Raw genomic sequence first — 20263 nt, 5'->3', positions numbered from 1 at the left:
TTTTTGCCTATGTCCCTGTTGAATCTGAATTTATCCAGTTTAAACCCGTTACTTCGTGTCCTACCCGGTTCTCTTACCAACAAAACCTTATGAATGTCTCCCTTATTAAAGCCCTTCATCCATTTATAAACCTCGATCATGTCTCCACGCACCCTTCGCCTTTCTAGAGAATGCAAGTTTAACTGTTTGAGTCTTTCCTCGTATGGCAAGTTTCTCAACCCCTGAATCATCTTAGTCATCATCCTCTGCACCGATTCTAACATTTTGATATCAATTCTATAGTAGGGTGACCAGAACTGAACCGCATAGTCAAGATGAGGTCTAACTAATGCTAAATATAGTTTTATGAATACTTAGGGGCTTCTGTTGCTTACGCTCCTTGAAATAAATCCCAGTACCCTATTAGCTCGATTTCTAGCTTGAATGCATTGTGCCCTTGGACGGAGATCAGAGCTCACTAAGACCCCTAAATCCCTCTCGCACCCAGACCTACTTATGAGAGTGTCATTTAAGCAATAGTTATGTGAGGGGTTGTTCCTACCTACACTCAGAATACTGCACTTCCCTACATTGAACTCCATCTGCCATTTATCCGCCCAGTCATATAATCTGTTGAGTTCACCTTGGAGAATACTAGCGTCCTGATCCGACTCAATTACTCTACCGATCTTGGTATCATCTGCAAATTTACTAACATCACTACTAATTCCTGTGTCTAAGTCATTGATATAAATAATAAACAAAAGTGGACCTAATACTGAACCTTGTGGGACCCCACTCGTAACACATCCCCAGTCAGATCTTTTACCATTGATTTGCACTTTGCTTCCTATTGCTAAGCCACGCCTTGACCCAGTTCAAAACTTTACCCTCTACTCCGTGAGCCTGCAATTTAAGCAACAGTCGTTGGTGAGGAACTTTGTCAAACGCTTTACTAAAATCAAGATAGATTACATCATAATTTTCATCTCTGTCAACCGCCTCAAATACTTTATTGTAGAAGGACAAGAGATTGGTGAGGCATGACCTACCTTTTGTGAACCCATGCTGCGAGTCGTGAATTAAGCTATGTTTCTAAATGCTCCTGAATGTTCCTGGCTATTATGGACTCCAGCATCTTCCCTATAACCGATGTTAATCTAATTGGGCGATAGTTTGAAGCAACTGACCTGTCCCCTTTTTAAAAATCGGCGTCACATTAGCTACTTTCCATAGGCTCGGCACATAGCCAGTATTTACCGACATCTTAAAGATGTCGGTTAGTGGGTCACTGATTATATCACCTAGCTCCTTTAATACCTTCGGAAATATCCCGTCAGGACCTGGCGACTTGTTCTTCTTAAGCTTATCTATCTCATCCTGAACTACTTGCCTGGTAATGATTATATCCCTCAATTTATCGCCATCCCCGCCCTCGTACACCTGAACTCTTTCCGGTATAGTCGTTCGATCCTCCTGTGTGAATACTGACAGGAAGTAGTCGTTCAACAATGTGCTCATATTTTCGTAATTTTCTACTAGCTCCTGTGTTTGATTTCAGCGGTCCAATTTTCTCCCGTGTTTTTGTTCTATACATCTGAAAGAAGCCCTTAGGGTTACTTTTCGCCTCATTTGCTACTTTGATCTCATAGTTCTTTTTTGCTATCCTGGTGTTTTTCTTAACTAATCTAGATAGTTCGACGTACCGGCCCCTGAGATGTGTTTCCCCATTCTTTATTTTCTGATAAATTCACTTCTTTAACCCAATCTCGTGTTTAAGTCCACGAGTCAACCACTTAGGAACATTGTTTTCTTTTCTAAGTGTTCTATGTGGTATATGCTGTTCTTGCCCCACTACTAATACTCTAACTAAATTATTGTAAGACATTTCTACCTGGTTCTCCTGGCTCTCCAATCCGCAGTTCTGGCCCTCATGAATCCCTAAATTATCCCAGTTTACCCCTTCAAGATATCTTCGAAGCCCCTCGTAGTTTGCTCTTCTAAAATCTGGCACTAACACTGGGTTTGGATCACGGGTTACCGCCCAGTCTAACCTAAAACGAACCGTTCTGTGATCACTATTTCCTAACACTCCGCCCACCTCCAACTCACGTAGCAAGTTCCCATTATTGGTTAGGACTAAGTCTAATATGTTATCTCCTCTGGTAGGCTCAGTAACTACCTGCTTAAGGAAATTATCTTGTATAACTTCAAGAAAGTCCTCGGCTTCCAGGTCACCCACTAGATCTTCCCAGTCTATATTCCTATAATTAAAGACCCCATTACGCAGACATTTCTACTCATACTAGCCCTGCAAATCTCCTGTACTAATATACAAGTGTCCTGCCTGATAAGGTTGGGTGGCATGTATATAACACCTAGAGTTAGTATTTCTAACCAATTGTAAACGTCCACCCAAACTGATTCTGAATCCATGTTAGTTTTGACTGAGTTGTTAACTAAACATTTAAGTGAGTCTTTAACATATAGCGCAACTCCACCTCCCTTTCTGCCCCTTCTGTCTTTGTGAAACATCTGATAACCCGTTATTTCAAATTCTGACCTAAAATTTCTATTAGCAAAGTCTATCCATGTCTCAGTGATCGCTATTATGTCAAAATTTTCTGAACAAGCTTCACCCCTTAGTAAGTCTATCTTGTTTCTGAGGCTCCTGCTGTTAGTATAGAAGATTCTTAGCCCGTCCTCTGTTACTCCTCTAGAATTACTTCTAAGCTGCCTGGTTATATTATGAGCTAGATGTCCCTCCCATTACTCCTCCCATTGCTCCCATTACTCCTCCCCTCGCCTATACTAAAAATCCCTCAGGGTACCAAGTGCTCGCTCAAGGGACTATGAGAGAGCGTCAACCCCCGTGAACGTCACGCGTATCCCGTCACGGGCGGAGAGGGCGTCGTTGCCAACGAAGAGGGCCCACTTGTCGACGCACACCCACCCCTTGCGCTCGCAGTGATAAGCAATTCTGCTGTTCACTGCTATCGCACTGGAGAGCCATAAATCGCCAAAGCCCCTCATTGGCAGGAAGCAACACACTACTGGTGACCCACCAGCGTCACGTATCCTGCCTAACAATTCTCTAAAACGCCTGAGAAGGTCCTCGCTTGGCACACGAGAAACGTCGTTTCCGCCACAGCTGAGAAAGACAATGGGGTTCGATCCCTCGCTTGCCATACACGCCTCAATCCTGTCTGAGATATGGCCCACCCCTGCCCCTGGGAAACACACCCTCGTCCTGTTCTTATCCTTGGAGCAAAAATACCTGTCAACATAACGAACCTGACTATCACCAACAACAAGAACCCGACGGGCGGAAGGGGGCCAGGAGGGTGGGTGAAGGGGAGGGAGAGCGGGAAGGGAGGGGAGGGACCTGCTGTGAAGAACGAGGAGAAATTGTGGAAGAGGTGGAAGGTGGAAAGGGGGAGGAGGAGGAGGAAGAGGAAGAAGGAGAAAGGGAGGGTGAGGTGGTGGCCCAGCCCGTTGTGGCGCAGGCCAATGTTTATAGTGGCGCCATCTTGCATTGGCTCATGCTACCCTCCCGGAGCTCATCTTTAATCCTAGAACCTAGAGTCCTGGTTGATAGGTGGTCTTCTGGACAGCATGTATGTAGTTTTAAGCCACTCGGCGGCGGCTGAAAAATCCCAGCTTGGTGGCACCGGGCGGGGATTGAACTCGCGTCGTCCCGAACGCGGCGCCGTCACGCTATCCTCTCAGCCACCGCCTTCCCTATAGCCAGACTGGGTAAGAATAATCCAAACCAGGTGCCGGGGCCAGAAAACCCACCTCGGCCAGACAAAGAATCAGGTGGAGAGATGAAAATAAGCAGTGCAGTGGGCTGGCGAAAAATGACCAGGCTAAAAATAATAATAATCCAAACCAGATGCCCGGGCTAGGGAAACACCTCCCCGGGCAGACACAGAACCAGGTGGACAGGTGAAAATATGCAGTACATTAACATTGGAAAAAGAAAGGTGTGTAAAGGACGAAATTCTGCGAAGCTCATAATCGTCTTTTATGTCTGTTCCCGTGACGTCAGCAAGGTTAGCAACAAAGCCTTAACATCTTAGTTTGTAAATATTTAATCGTGAAATATTTCTGTAATTTTTCACGCGACTGGTAATTTATTCATACGTCAATGCAGATATTTTACAGTCGTTGATGGAAATGTGAAGGTAAAGATATATGAGAATAGGAGATTACAGGCGAATGCAGAGAAATGGACAAATATAGTGAGTTAAGAAAGGACGAAGGGAACAAAGGTGAAAGTGTGAAGGTGAACAACACTACTACATTTTTTTTACGGAAGATGACAGTCTGGGTATATGGATGAATTTAGGGTGATAGGTTATGGATGAGGGGAGCGTGGTGGATGAGGGAGGGATGTGGAGGAGAAACAATGTATGGTGATGTTTTGTGGATGAGGAATGAAGATGAGGAGAGAGGGGTGGATGAGGGAAGGTGAGAATTAATGAATGTAATAGATGGGGGATGGGTGGATGAGGGAGGGATGTGGAGGAGAAAAAATGTATGGTGATGTTTTGTGGATGAGGAATGAGGATGAGGAGAGAGGAGTGGGTGAGGGAAGGGTGAGAATTAATGAATGTAGGGTGATAGGTTATGGATGAGGGGAGCGGGGTGGATGAGGGAGGGATGTGGAGGAGAAACAATGTATGGTGATGTTTTGTGGATGAGGAATGAGGATGAGGAGAGAGGGGTGGATGAGGGAAGGGTGAGAATTAATGAATGTAGGGTGACAGCTTGTGGGTTAAGGGAGCAGGGTGGATGAGGGGTATGTGCGGGTATGAATGAGGGACGGGTGACTGTTTAGAAATGAAGGGTGTGCCATAAACCTTTGCCTATCACTCTATTATTCTGGTTCTCCATTAGTTTTCAGCTCCACGCATATGACCCACCAAATCCATGCATCATTTTTAATCACATATCTCCACCTAGGAAATGAGGAAGAAAGGAAAAGGAGTTATGTACATTCAAAAGATAATAGAGGAAGAAAGGGAAAAGGAGAGTAAGGAAGGACTAATATATTCGAAAATTTCCACGAGGTCATGGAGTATCGACGATTCGCGGAGAGGTTGTTCAGGATGACGTGTCTGCCAAGCGTGAGACCTTCGCGTTTACAAGAACCATCCATCCTGACGCAAACGATGACGGAGTGTAAATATAAACGAAAATGATGACTTTACTGATGACGGATCGCACGAAATAGACACACCGGCCCCAGGTAGGAAAATCAATATCAACTTAACAGAGGAGGAATTAAGAGTTTCAACGTTACAGAAATAAAAAAGAATCAATGAGCCTTAAAGTTGAGGGGGCGTTGCATCCTTGGCCGCGGAAAGTTTTGGCGTGAATCAAAACTTAAAGGCGAAAGAAGTGGCAAAGAAGAGGTGGAAAGGTGTTTTGAATGAACTTATTTAAAGAGAGAGAGAGAGAGAGAGAGAGAGAGAGAGAGAGAGAGAGAGAGAGCGGCCTCCATCACCCCCAACTAATCACACTTTATGGCCGAACACAAAGCAAAATGATAACTCAATATTCGGCTCAACCCAATTATCAGGCCAATTGCTACTCTCTCTCTCTCTCTCTCTCTCTCTCTCTCTCTCTCTCTCTCTCTCTCTCTCTCGGCGTCATTAACGGGGATCACGGCGCTTTTCGGGACAGTTTCTTTCCACACAACAGAGTTTTCCTCCCAACTGAGTCTGTTTCAGTGTGGGGCGACAGATAAGCTGCCTCCTCCTCCTCCTCCTCCCTCGGTCGTTTTCTCTTCCTCCTCCTCCTCCTCCTCTCTTCCTGCTCCTCCTCCTTCTCTCCTATCCTCCTGCATCTTCTCCTCCTCCTTTTCCTCTCCTCCTCTCTTCCTGCTTCTCCTCTCCTCCTCTCCTGCTTCTCCTCCTGCTTTTCCTTCTCCTCCTCCTCCTTATCCTCTTTCTCCTCCTCCTCCTTCTCCTCTCAGTGGAGGGAGCAGAGTTCCACGACACATTAACCTTAGATAAGCTTTCCTCCTTCTCCTCCTCCTCCTCCTCCTCCTCCTCCTCCTCATCATCTCATTCCCCTCCTCCTCCTCCTCCTTCTTTGCTTCCTTCTACTTACAATAAACATCTTTGGTTGAAGGAATATTTCTTAGTAATTTTTCTCATTCCTTGTTATCTGTTATTCATTCGGTTTCTCAGAAGGACTCGGGTTGTTACTGCGATGAATTTTACGGCGGATGGCTGGCGCGACTAAAGAAAAGAGATCGCGCGACCTCACTGCGACAGAAAAGAGAGGGTCACGTGACTTCACTGCGACTAAAAAAACGTTGGCGCGACTAAGGAAGGTTCGCGCGATTTTACTGGGACTGGAAAAAGGTTTGCGTGACTTACGTGCGACGGAGAAAAAGAATCGCGTGACTTAATTGCGACTAAAAAATGAATCGCACGACTTCACTACGACAGAAAATAAAAAGATTCCCAGGACTTCACTATGACGGAAAATAAAATAAAAAGAATCGCACGACTTCACTACGACAGAAAATAAAAAGATTCCCAGGACCTCACTATGACGGAAAATAAAATAAAAAGAATCGCACGACTTCACTACGACAGAAAATAAAAAGAATCGCACGACTTCACTACGACAGAAAATAAAAAGAATCGCACGACTTCACTACGACAGAAAATAAAAAGAATCGCACGACTTCACTGCGACAGAAAATTGAAAGAATCGCGTTACTTCACTGCGACAGATAAAGAGAATCGCACGACTTCATTGCGACAGAAAATATAAAGAATCGCGTTACTTCACTGCGACAGATAAAGAGAATCGCACGACTTCACTGCGACAGAAAATTGAAAGAATCGCGTTACTTCACTGCGACAGATAAAGAGAATCGCACGACTTCACTGCGACAGAAAATTGAAAGAATCGCGTTACTTCACAGCGACAGATAAAGAGAATCGCACGACTTCACTGCGACAGAAAACATAAAGAATCGCGCGACTGCACTGCGACAGAAAATTAAAAAAAGAAGGTTCTCACGACTTCACTGCAATAGAAAAAAAATTTGCGCGACTTCACCGTCATAAAAGATAAGTCCTCCAGAGTTACGGTAATGCCTCTTAAACTGCTGCTCTCTCACGACGTTAAGGCTTTCGGAAAATTCACAAACTTTTCAAAAATCATCCATTATTAAGCGACTCCCAAACGCTGAGGAGAAATATTCGTAATACAGGAACTTTAGGAAGCGACACGGAATCCCTTTTAACGAGTGCAGGATTACCTTGTTGCTGGCTATTCTTTTCTTTCTTTTTTTTTTTTGAGTTTACGTTCTTTGCTTTAAACATCAGTATAAGAAAGATCGTCTGAATTATCTATACTGTTATTGTCATGTTTATTAATGCATGGAAAATAAGTATAGGAAGTATTTTGAGAGAGAGAGAGAGAGAGAGAGAGAGAGAGAGAATATTCAACGTGATTAAAATTGGACACATTTTCTTTCTCTCTTTCTCATTCCTTGACACACACACACACACACACACACACACACACACACACACACACACACACACACACACACACACACAAAACCCGGCATGAAAATTTTTAGGTGGACGTCAGCTGAATTTTTCCCACATATTTTCCTTTCCTTCCATTTGTATTCCTCCCTCCTCCTCCTCCTCCTCCTCCTCCTCCTCCTCCTCCTGCTCCTCCTCCTCCTCCCTCTCGTTTGTTGATTCGGTACCCTGTTTTGCATAATTCTTGAGTATCACTTTTAATGTGTTCTCTTTTTGATGTCTTAATTTGCTTTGTATTCTTCTTTCTGTCGTTTCGTTGGTCCTTCTTTCTTAATTGTTAGCAAAAAAAAAAAAGCATATGTAGCGATGTGTTTGTGTGTGTGTGTGTGTTCATTTGGCTTTGAGAGGACGTGTGTGTTTTGTGAGTGGTGGTGTCGGTGTGAGTTGCAGGGTGGATGTTGGTATGGATGAGTGTAAGGTAAGTGTTTGTGGGTGATGGGGGTAGGTTGGGTGAGGGAGAGAGTATATAGATGAATGTTGGGTGATAGATTTTGGATGAGGGGAGCGGGATGGTTGAGGGAGGGAAGTGGATGAGAAACAATGTATGGTGATGGTTTGTAGATGAGTAGAGAGGGGTGGGTGAGGGAAGGGTGAGGGTATGTATGGATGAAGGGTGACAGTTTGTGGGTTGTAGTTTCTTGTGGTGGCTTGCATTTGGGTGTAGCTGTTGTAGTTACTTAAAAAAATGCAGTTAAATTTTGGTCATGACATCAGTGAAGCCATGCAAAAATGCCGCTATATTGGACAAGACCATCCACCAGTTACTCGCTGTGTATGTGTGTGTTCATGTGCGTTTTTCTGGGGGTTGTGCTGTGTGTACGCGCTTGGGATTCAGCGTGCATGTGCGTAATTTATCTGTGTGCGTCCATGTAAGTTTTGGTCGAGCTATCTTTAATCGTTTTCGAGATAGCTCACAAAATCTACAGTCTTTTTTATGTTCATTAAGGATGCAGGGTGGATGAGAGGTATGTATGGGTATGAATGAGTGAGGGGTGACTGTTTTGAAGTGAAGTGCGTGCCAGAATTAATCAACTATTTCGCTATCAATTAGTGTGTGGGGACAGTCTGAAGCCACACAAAGTTAATCACTCATCATCCACATCGTAAAAAGTCTCTGGATGGTCTCTCTTTTTCTCCTCCATAAAACGAGGACTTACTATTCAATGACCTCCTTAGCGAAACTTTCCTCGGTGTTCGTGACCTCTTCGTGACCTAAGTTTGCATCGATGTCCACCCCCTCATTCGTCCCCCTCTCCCCTCACCACTGGAAGTTTTCCCCCCCCGTGAGCTGGTCCCAAAATACCGCCGCATGTCAGTTTGGTTCTGTAGATTCTCACTCCGCACTCCGTCGATCATCGTTTTCGCCTGTTTTGTCTGGTTCGGTTGAAGGCATCGAGAAAACACACTGATTGGACTCGCTTGCAGGCTTCAGAGGAGGGAGAAAAATAAATGATATAATGCGGGAGTTTTCTTTTGCACAGGGAAAGAGATGGGGAGAGAAAGAGGGAGAGAGAGGGGGAGAGAGGGGGAGAGACAGGAAGAGAGAGAATGGGAAAGGGAGAGAGAGAGAAAGACAGAGATAAACAGATAGACAGTGATAAAGAGAGACAGACAAAGACAGAGAGGGAGAGAGAGGGGAGAGACAGGAAGAGAGAGAATGGGAAAGGGAGAGAGAGAAAAAGACAGAGATAGACAGATAGACAGTGACAAAGAGAGACAGACAAAGACAGAGATTGAGAGAGAGGGGGAGAGACAGGGAGATTGATAAAGGGAGACAGGCAGAGAGAGAATGGGAGAGATAGAGAGATAAAGACAGAGATAGACAGATAGACAGTTACAAAAAAAGACATAGACATAGACAGAGACAAAGACAGACTGACAGGTAAAATGAAACTAAGAGAACCGGAGAGAGAGAGACAGAGAGAGAGATAGACAGAAAAAATTACACAGATTTACATAGATATTTAAACCACACAGACCCAATCTTTCAAACAAGGGATGGTACAGTCTCATCACTATAACTGCGCGTGGCCTCAGTGCTCACCTCCGTCACCTGAGCCCTTGAGGTTGTCGTAGATGTGTCCTTAAACATAAACACGCCACATCCAACATCCGCCAAGACGTTGCATCTCTGGCTTAGCGAACATTTAGGTGCAGGAAGTGGCGATCGAGTTACCTTATAAATTATTCAAGAATGTTACTGTGAACCCTTAAAGGCGGGGTTTCTCTCTCTCTCTCTCTCTCTCTCTCTCTCTCTCTCTCTCTCTCTCTCTCTCTCTCTTCAAGTTTAGAGAGAGAGAGAGAGAGAGAGAGAGAGAGAGAGAGAGAGAGAGAAAGATGAATAAAGTGAGGAGAGAGAGAGAGAGAGAGAGAGAGAGAGAGAGAGAGAGAGAGAGAGAGAGAGAGAGGAGGGTGGATGGAATCTGTTGTATATGTTCCTGGTATTTATAATGAGAAAAGAGACCTCTGTGTGTGTGTGTGTGTGTGTGTGTGTGTGTGTGTGTGTGTGTGTGTGTGTGTGTGTGTGTGTGTGTGTGTGTTGAGAGCTTGACGTGTAAGCTTGAGGATGACAAAAAAAAAGAAAATGAATGAGAGGAAAACTTACAAAAAAAAAAGTCACGTGCCTCTGTATTGTCCAAAAAAAAAAAAAAAAGAAAACAGATCAGAAAACGCATACAGGAAATCTACGTGTCATTGACGGAAATATAACGACGAGAGATGGATGGAAATGGAGCTGGGGGGAGGGGGGAGCAAGGGTGGGGCAAGGGGGTGGGGTGGGGGGGGGGAGGCTTGGGCAAGGGAAGAAGGGACTGTCAACAAAACACTTGAGGAAGGGAGACTGTTTGCCGGACACACACACACACACACACACACACACACACACACACACACGCACACACACACACACCTGACGCCTTCCTACCTCTTCTTTTTTCCTCTCCCTCCTCCCCCTTTTTTTTTTTTTCCGCCTTGAGTGTTTTCCTCCCTCCCTTCTTCCTTCGTTCCTCCTTCTCCTTCTCTTTCCCTCTACCTTCATTTCATTTCTGGGTTCTTCCATATTTCTCTCTCTCTCTCTCTCTCTCTCTCTCTCTCTCTCTCTCTCTCTCTCTCTCTCTTTCCTTATTGCATTCTGCCTCTTTAAATGTTTTCTCTCTTTTCTTCCTCCATTCCTTTTTCTCTTTCCCTCTTTCTTTGTTTAATTTCTACCATCTTCAATGTTTTCCTCTATTCCTTCTTCTTTCCTCCTTTTCTTCTCCTCTTCCTTTATTTCGTTACTGTTTCCTCCAATGTTTTCCTCCTTTCTTCTTCTCTCTCCCTCCTTCTTCATTTCTTTCCTCGCTTGTTCATCGTTTTCTCTCTTTTTCCCTTCATTTCCCTTCTTTTTTCCTTTTTCTCTTCATTGTATTCTCCCTTCTTCAATGTTTCCCTCCTTCTCTTCTTCCTTCCTTCATTCACTCCTTTCCTTCCCTTCTTAATCTTCTTTATCCTCTCCTAGCAATCTTTAATCAGTTCCTCTTTCTCTCTCTTCTTCCTTCATCCCTCCTTTCTCTTTCTCTCTTTCTTTATTTCATACCTTGCTTCTTCCATGTTTCCCTCCCTCCTTCTCTTCTTCCTTTCTTCATTCACTCCTTTCCTTCCCTTCTTTTATCTCTAACTTTATTATCTCCCTGCAAAATCTTTAATCAGTTCCTCTTTCTCTCTCTTCTTCCTTCATCCCCCCTTATCTTTCTCCCTTTCTTCCATGTTTCCCTTCCTCCTTCTCTTCTTCCTTCCTTCATTCACTTCTTTCCTTCCCTTCTTTTATTCCTAACTTTATCCTCACCCAGCAAAATCTTTAATCAGTTCCTCTTTTTCTCTCTTCTTCCTTCATCCCCCCTTATCTTTCTCCCTTTCTTCCATGTTTCCCTTCCTCTTTCTCTTCTTCCTTCCTTCATTCACTTCTTTCCTTCCCTTCTTTTATCTCTAACTTTATCCTCACCCAGCAAAATCTTTAATCAGTTCCTCTTTCTCTCTCTTCTTCCTTCATCCCCCCTTATCTTTCTCCCTTTCTTCCATGTTTCCCTTCCTCCTTCCTTCCTTCACTCCTCCTTTCCTACCCTCCTTGTTTTCTCCTCACTCCATCCTCTCCCAACAAAGTCCTTAATCAGGTGTTGTTTTCGTTTTGCATGCTTCCCTTCTCCTGTCTCGATCCGTTTGTTTACCCTGTTCGGTTCTTTTATTTTGCCTTATTCTTTTACGGCATTTTTCTTACTCTTTTTCCCTCTCTCTCAGTCTCCCCATGCAGCCTGTCTTCCCTTCCCCGCAGTTTTCAGTATCGTTTTCCTGGTGCACAGTTGTTTGGAAGAGACTCACACAGACTTGCTATGCTCACGCCCCGCTCTCTCTTTCTTCCGTACACAACATTTTTTAAACTCTTTTTTTCGTTTTACTTTTCATTGCTTTCTCTTTTATGCAGTATTTATTTTTCTTCTTTTCTTCGTCTTCTTTTCTCTGTTATTTATTATTGGTTTGCTTGTTATTTATTTCTTCCTCCACAATTCTTTTTCAACTTTTTTTCAACTTTTCTTCATTTTTTTCACTCCTGTCTCTTTGATGCACGATTTGTTTTTCTTTTGTTCTTCTTTTTTTCTCTGTGTTATTTATTATTAGTGTGCTTGTTAATTATTTCTTCCTCCACAACTTTTTTCATCTTTTTTCAACTTTTTTCAACTTTTTTCTATTTTTTTCTACTTTTTTCAACTTTTTTCATCTTTTTTCTACTTTTTTCATCTTTTTTCAACTTTTTTCATCTTTTTTCAACTTTTTTCATCTTTTTTCAACTTTTTTCATCTTTTTTCTACTTTTTTCATCTTTTTTCAACTTTTTTCATCTTTTTTCAACTTTTTTCATCTTTTTTCTACTTTTTTCAACTTTTTTCATCTTTTTTCAACTTTTTTCAACTTTTTTCACCGTTTTTCAACTTTTTTCCATTTTTTCTACTTTTTTAACTTTTTTCATCTTTTTTCAACTTTTTTCTACTTTTTTCTACTTTTTTCAACTTTTTCTACTTTTTTCTGCTTTTTTCAAATATTTTTTCTACTTTTTTCTACTTCCAACTTTTTTTCACTGCTTTCTCTTTTATGCACGACCTATTTTTCTTCTTTTCTTCTTTTCTCTGTTATTTTTATTAGTGTGCTTCTTATTTATTTTTATCCTCCACAGTTCTTCTATTCCTTGCCCTCTTGTTTCTCTCTTTCTCTCGTTTTTTTCCATTCACTCTTTACTTCTTCTCTTATTCTTTTGTTTCCCGTACGTAGTTTTAATTGCCTTTTTTTCCTTCTCCTTTTTTTTTTCCTGGTGTACTTTCTATTTCTTTCTTCCTTCCACGACTTTTTTTCCTTCCTTCATTTCTTTTTACTTTATTTTCTCTTCCTTTTATTCCCGGAGGTTTCATTACGTTTAATTACTTTTTCTTTCTGGTATAATTTCTCTTTACATGTAGAAGTTTTTTTTTCTTTCTATTGATTATCGTACCTTTTGTGACGTTGAATAATACATGACATTTTTGCATTTCTTTATTTTTGGTATTGTCTATCTGTTTTTATGCTTTATTTTTTATCTGTAGTATTTTTGCTCCTCTTCCCATTTATCATCGTTCCTATTGAGACGTTGAATAGTACATACTTCATTTTTTCTATTTCTTTTATTTTTTGTGTTGCCTGTCGGCCGTCGCGCTACCGCCCCAAACTGTTGCAGGATTTTGGCCGCGTGTCGCCCCCCTCGGTGCTCCATTTGGCCCTCTTTCGGTTCTACTCGCATGGAAGGGATTTGATTACGTACGTGGAGGTATTCGGAAAGAACGTGTGTGTGTGTGTGTGTGTGTGTGTGTGTGTGTGTGTGTGGACTTTGCCGGAGTTTGACCTATCGTTTCGCTCAGTTTTAAACATTCATGGGCTTGTTTATTAGTTTATTTTTTTCCTATTCTTATTAATCTATTTGTTTCTTTTCTTATTTATTGGCGAATCAACTTTTTTTATATGTTGCCTGTAGCGCCGGTAGACTCTAATTTGAGGGGCCTCTTGGACTGCCCATCCCGTTAGCGGCGCAGGCGAATTTTATTTATAGTGGGTGCCGTGATGTATGACTCCTGCTTGGCTCATGCTGCTCCCCGGTGCTCCACTTTTAAGGTGATCCGATTTTTTTCCCGATATCCAGCCGAACACCATCGTAACGGCTTCGGGATAAAGATTCGGCTAAGTGCGAAGCAGTCTGGTCGCTGAAGTTAGGATTGGTTGAAGTGTAGCATGTGGGTAATGTTCCTCCACTCGGCGATGGCTTGAGGAATCAGTGTGTTTTAGTGGGACTCGAACCAAGGTCTATGGGTTCACCACGCCCACAAGCTGACAACTCTGTGTTTGTTTGTGTATATATATATTTTGTTATGGTACCCTCGTCCAACCGAGCCTCGAAGCGCGCCATCAAACAACATCACCTCACCAATAACTAATTCACGCACGAATCCTCGAAGCTCCAGCCGCACCAGCTCGTTCACTCGAGGACTCGTGACTCTCCACATCGAAGCTTCACCCACCATCCAGCTGAATGTCACGAAGCCTCACCCTCGCGGACCGTCTCGCCCGCCAAGGTTATAAATAGACCTTCCACTGCTAACCCCAGCAGTCTCATCCGAGGTAGTTCACTCCGGAGGACGTAAGGACTCGTCACTTGTGAGTTAACCAGTATTCACCAAGGGGTCTGACACACGCCCTCACATACACACACATATCTGTCCACATAGCCATTCTCACGTGTATATATATTTGGATTCCTCATTTGTAATTCTAACTCTTAACTAAACACCTCGGTGAACCAATATTTCGTTCCTCATTTGTAATTCTCATACTTGGTTCCTCATTTGTAATTCTCATACTTGGCTCCTCGTTTGTAATTCTCGTACTTGGCTCCTCGTTTGTAATTCTCGTACTTGGCTCCTCGTTTGTAATTCTCGTACTTGGCTCCTCGTTTGTAATTCTCGTACTTGGTTCCTCATTTGTAATTCTCGTACTTGGCTCCTCATTTGTAATTCTCGTACTTGGCTCCTCGTTTGTAATTCTCGTACTTGGCTCCTCGTTTGTAATTCTCGTACTTGGCTCCTCGTTTGTAATTCTCGTACTTGGCTCCTCGTTTGTAATTCTCGTACTTGGCTCCTCGTTTGTAATTCTCGTACTTGGCTCCTCGTTTGTAATTCTCGTACTTGGCTCCTCGTTTGTAATTCTCGTACTTGGCTCCTCGTTTGTAATTCTCGTACTTGGCTCCTCGTTTGTAATTCTCGTACTTGGTTCCTCGTTTGTAATTCTCGTACTTGGTTCCTCGTTTGTAATTCTCGTACTTGGTTCCTCGTTTGTAATTCTCGTACTTGGTTCCTCGTTTGTAATTCTCGTACTTGGTTCCTCGTTTGTAATTCTCGTACTTGGTTCCTCGTTTGTAATTCTCGTACTTGGTTCCTCGTTTGTAATTCTCGTACTTGGTTCCTCGTTTGTAATTCTCGTACTTGGTTCCTCGTTTGTAATTCTCGTACTTGGTTCCTCGTTTGTAATTCTCGTACTTGGTTCCTCGTTTGTAATTCTCGTACCTGGTTCCTCGTTTGTAATTCTCGTACCTGGTTCCTCTTTTGTAATTCTCGTACCTGGTTCCTCGTTTGTAATTCTCATACTTGGTTCCTCATTTGTAATTCTCATACTTGGTTCCTCATTTGTAATTCTCATACTTGGTTCCTCATTTGTAATTCTCATACTTGGTTCCTCATTTGTAATTCTCATACTTGGTTCCTCGTTTGTAATTCTCATACTTGGTTCCTCGTTTGTAATTCTCATACTTGGTTCCTCGTTTGTAATTCTCATACTTGGTTCCTCGTTTGTAATTCTCGTACTTGGTTCCTCGTTTGTAATTCTCGTACTTGGTTCCTCGTTTGTAATTCTCGTACTTGGTTCCTCGTTTGTAATTCTCGTACTTGGTTCCTCGTTTGTAATTCTCGTACTTGGTTCCTCGTTTGTAATTCTCGTACTTGGTTCCTCGTTTGTAATTCTCGTACTTGGTTCCTCGTTTGTAATTCTCGTACTTGGTTCCTCGTTTGTAATTCTCGTACTTGGTTCCTCGTTTGTAATTCTCGTACTTGGTTCCTCGTTTGTAATTCTCGTACTTGGTTCCTCGTTTGTAATTCTCGTACTTGGTTCCTCGTTTGTAATTCTCGTACTTGGTTCCTCGTTTGTAATTCTCGTACTTGGTTCCTCGTTTGTAATTCTCGTACTTGGTTCCTCGTTTGTAATTCTCGTACTTGGTTCCTCGTTTGTAATTCTCGTACTTGGTTCCTCGTTTGTAATTCTCACTTGGTTCCTCGTTTGTAATTCTCGTACTTGGTTCCTCGTTTGTAATTCTCGTACTTGGTTCCTCGTTTGTAATTCTCGTACTTGGTTCCTCGTTTGTAATTCTCGTACTTGGTTCCTCGTTTGTAATTCTCGTACTTGGTTCCTCGTTTGTAATTCTCGTACTTGGTTCCTCGTTTGTAATTCTCGTACTTGGTTCCTCGTTTGTAATTCTCGTACTTGGTTCCTCGTTTGTAATTCTCGTACTTGGTTCCTCGTTTGTAATTCTCGTACTTGGTTCCTCGTTTGTAATTCTCGTACTTGGTTCCTCGTTTGTAATTCTCATACTTGGTTCCTCATTTGTAATTCTCGTACTTGGTTCCTCGTTTGTAATTCTCGTACTTGGTTCCTCGTTTGTAATTCTCGTACTTGGTTCCTCGTTTGTAATTCTCGTACTTGGTTCCTCGTTTGTAATTCTCGTACTTGGTTCCTCGTTTGTAATTCTCGTACTTGGTTCCTCGTTTGTAATTCTCGTACTTGGTTCCTCGTTTGTAATTCTCGTACTTGGTTCCTCGTTTGTAATTCTCGTACTTGGTTCCTCGTTTGTAATTCTCGTACTTGGTTCCTCGTTTGTAATTCTCGTACTTGGTTCCTCGTTTGTAATTCTCGTACTTGGTTCCTCGTTTGTAATTCTCGTACTTGGTTCCTCGTTTGTAATTCTAACTCTAACTAAGCACTTCAGTGAACCAAACCACTTACTCCTGTCATTGTAGCTTTACCTATTTTGTCATAATTATTATATTCTCTTCTGATGTCAAGTAATTATTAGTCTTATTAGTTTAAGTATTAGTAAAATTACCATTTACTTTCACTTAACCTTACAATTATATTATGTCAGAGTTAGCTGTCTCTTCAACACAACTCAACCCCTAGACGTCAGTTAACTGTATTCATAACAATATTTTTTCATTTATACATTTATTTATCTATATTTACTGATCTATTCAATTATTTGTGTATTTATTCTTATGGTTTCTATTTATTAACCTGTTTATTTACTTATTCTTTTTTATATGTAGTTGTATGTTTCTCGTGTTATTTATTTATTATTACTCTATATTTACTTGTCTCTTCTTTCGTTTATGTATCTACGTCTTTATTCTCCTATTTATTCTGTATACTTTCCTAGATCCGAGTTTGTCTATTAAACCTTTGTTACATCATGGCTCAGTAAACAAAAATCTATACATTCTTCTATTTAATTTCTCGCAATCAAAATATAATCCACTCCAATAGACACAAATAAGTATATCTATATCTATCTGTCTACCTATCTAACTATCTGTATATTTATGAACATGGGAATACTCTAATACACACAAATAAGTATATCTATCTGTCTACCTATCTATCTGTATATCTATAAACATGGGAATACTAAGTCGCTAATCATTAAGAAGTAGATATTCATACATTCAAACCCCGCTCCAGTCTTCCCTCTGTAACCTTCCCTTTCTCCCCTTCATAATATTAATTGGCCCTGCATACTTATATTCCCTCCTCGTGTTGACCCCAGCGCGCACGTATTCTTGGCGGGGAGAGTTTGAAGTTAAGGGGAAATGGTTTACTGATGAAACGCGAAACCCGCTTCAGTTCGCGTCTCGTTTTGTGCTTCGTTGAATGTGAGGAACGTGTGGGATTTGTAAGATTTTCGTTAACTGTTTTTAGTGTGTTCGTAATCTGTCTGTCTCTGTCTGTCTGTCTGTTTCTGTAGCTGTCTCTGTTTCCCTCTCTTTTTCTGTCTATCTAAAACACACACACACACACACACACACACACACACACACACACACACACACACACACACACACACACACACACAATGTTCGTAATCTGTCTGTTCGTCTGTCTGTCTGTCTGTGTCTGTATCTGTCTGTTTCCCTCTTTCTAACTATCTAAACACCTATCTAAAACACACACACACACACACACACACACACACACACACACACACACACACACACACACACACACACACACACTTCTGCTCTCTCTTCTTCCTCCTCTCGTTTCTTCGCTCCAAATTTCTTTAATAACAAATTTTCACGCGTGTCTTATCATCCTTGACTGACTTATGCAGAAGAAGAGTGGAGATGATATTTATTTTCCTCCTCCTCCTCCTCTTATGCTTCTTCCTCCTCCTTCATCCATTTTCCTCATCTCCTCTTTCCTCACTTCCTTCATTAGCCCTCTGACGCACATCCTTTCAATCCAATGCCAACTTTTCTTTCTTATCTCTCATTCGAATTTCCTTTGTCTTCTTTTTGTCTTTTCTTCATTCTTTCCTTCTATAAGTGTTTCTCCTTTCTGTATCTTTTTCGAATTCTTGTCTTCCCCTTTCCCTTCATTCTTAACTTTTCTTCCTCTTCTCTCATTCCAATTTCCTTTTTTTCTTTCTTGTCTTTCTTCTTCATCTCTTTCTTCTATCTGTGTTTCACGTATTTATATTTTTCTTGAGGTTTTTTATTGTCTTCCCCTTTCCCTTCATTCCTAGCTTTTCTTCCTCTTTCTTCCTCTTCTCTCATTCCAATTTCCTTTTTTTCTTGTTTTATTTCTTCATTCTTTCCTTCTATCTGTGTTTCACGTATTTATATTTTTCTGTAGGATTCTTATTGTCTTCCCCCTTCCCTTCATTCCTAACTTTTCTTCCTCTTGTCTTTTTCTTTATTCTTTCCTTCTATCTGTGTTTTGCTATTCTGTTCCCTTTTCGGATTCTTTTTGTCTCCCTTGTTTCTCCTTCATTTCAAGCTTTTTTTCCTCTTCTCTTTCCTATTTCCTTTTTCTCCCTGTTTTTCTTCTTCATTCTTTCCTTCTATCTCTTTTCTGTACCCTTTTCGAATTCTCATTGTCTCCCTTATTTCTCCTTCCCCTTGCTTGGTTTTCTCCTTTACTTATGTTTTTCCTCTTTCTCTTCCTTCTCTATTCGTTCTACCTCATCTACCTGTGATTAACTATTCTGTATCTTTTCCGAATTTTTATTGTCTCCCTCATTTCTCCTTCCTTCTCATTCCTTCTCATTCTCATTCATTCTAATTCCATCTTTTTCGAATTCTAATTTTCTCCCTCATTTCTCCTTCCCATCCTTCGTTCCCTTCACTATTTCTTATGTTTTCTTTCTCCTCCTCTTCTCCTCTCGTTCTGTTTTCTTCTTTGTTACTCTACTTCATGTCACTCATATAAGCCTAATTACCTCTTTGGGTTCTCTTTAGGAGCGGCGAGTAGCGGGCTTTTTTTTTTCTTCTTTTTGTTTCCTTGAGCTGTCTCCTTCGTTGTAAAAACACACACACACACACACACACACACACACACACACACACACACACACACACACCCTCCTTCCCTTCCCTTCCTTGAATATCTGTTTTACTTTTCCTCCTTCTCTTCTCCCTTCTTCCACTCTTCATATATATTGCTTTTTCTCTTTCTTCCTTTCTTTATCCCATTTTTTCTTTGATTTTCTTTTCCTTCCTCCTTTCCTTTTCCCTTCTTCCACTCTCCATATATACTGTTTTTCTCCTTCCTTTCTTTATCCTTTTTTTCTATTTGTTTTACTTTTCCTCCCCTTCTTCCACTCTCCATATATATTGCTTTTTCTCCTTCTTCCTTTCTTTATCCCATTTTTTCTTTGTTTTACTTTTCCTTCCTTCTTTTTCTCTCTTCTTCCACTCTCCTCCCTTTTTTTTTCTTCTCCCACATCATTTATTTACTCCGTTTTGCTTCTTCCTCCCTTTCTCCCTCATCTCTCCTTTCTTTTCACTCTCCATCCATTTACAGTCCTTCATTCCTCCTTCCTTCCTTCACTATCTCTTCCCTTTTCCACATTTCTTCTGCTTACTCTTTTCCCTTCCTTCTTTTCACACACCATTTACTTTCTCCATTTTGCTTCTTCCTCCCTCTCTACATCTCCCTCCCTTCTTCCCCCTCTATTTCATTCCTCCCTCCTTCCTTATCTCTTCATTTTTTCCACATTTCTTCTGTTTACTCAATATTTCTCTCTCTCTCTCTCTCTCTCTCTCTCTCTCTCTCTCTCTCTCTCTCTCTCTCTCTCTCTCTCTCTCTCTCTCTCTCTCTCTCTCTCTCTCCCTTAAATCCTTCCTTACGGCTTTTCCTTTCACACAGTTTTCTCCCTTTCTTTCCCTCTTCCCCTTCTTTCCACACTTCTTCTGTTATTCCTTCTTCCCCTTTTCTTCATTCCTTCCCTCTTCACATGGTTCTTCTACTTTCTCATGTTGCTTCCCGTTCCTTCTTCTATCCCTTCTTTCCTCCTACACTACTTTTATTTACTCTTTTTCTCTTCCT

General features: G+C 41.6%; 1 protein-coding gene across 1 annotated transcript in view; it reads left to right on the top strand.

Moving 5' to 3' along the window:
* Positions 1-20263, top strand: part of LOC127001071 (uncharacterized) — a 106157-nt gene that overhangs the window by 20948 nt on the left and 64946 nt on the right. Inside the window, exon 2 of the mRNA XM_050865242.1 lies at positions 14258-14269. Within this exon, the coding sequence (XP_050721199.1) occupies positions 14258-14269 (12 nt within the window). The remainder of the gene's footprint in view (positions 1-14257; positions 14270-20263) is intronic.

Source organism: Eriocheir sinensis, chromosome 20 (assembly GCF_024679095.1).
Source record: "Eriocheir sinensis breed Jianghai 21 chromosome 20, ASM2467909v1, whole genome shotgun sequence".
Taxonomy (NCBI): domain Eukaryota; kingdom Metazoa; phylum Arthropoda; class Malacostraca; order Decapoda; family Varunidae; genus Eriocheir; species Eriocheir sinensis.
The sequence above is the reverse complement of the archived record's forward strand: the minus strand, read 5'-3'. Positions and strand labels throughout refer to the sequence as shown.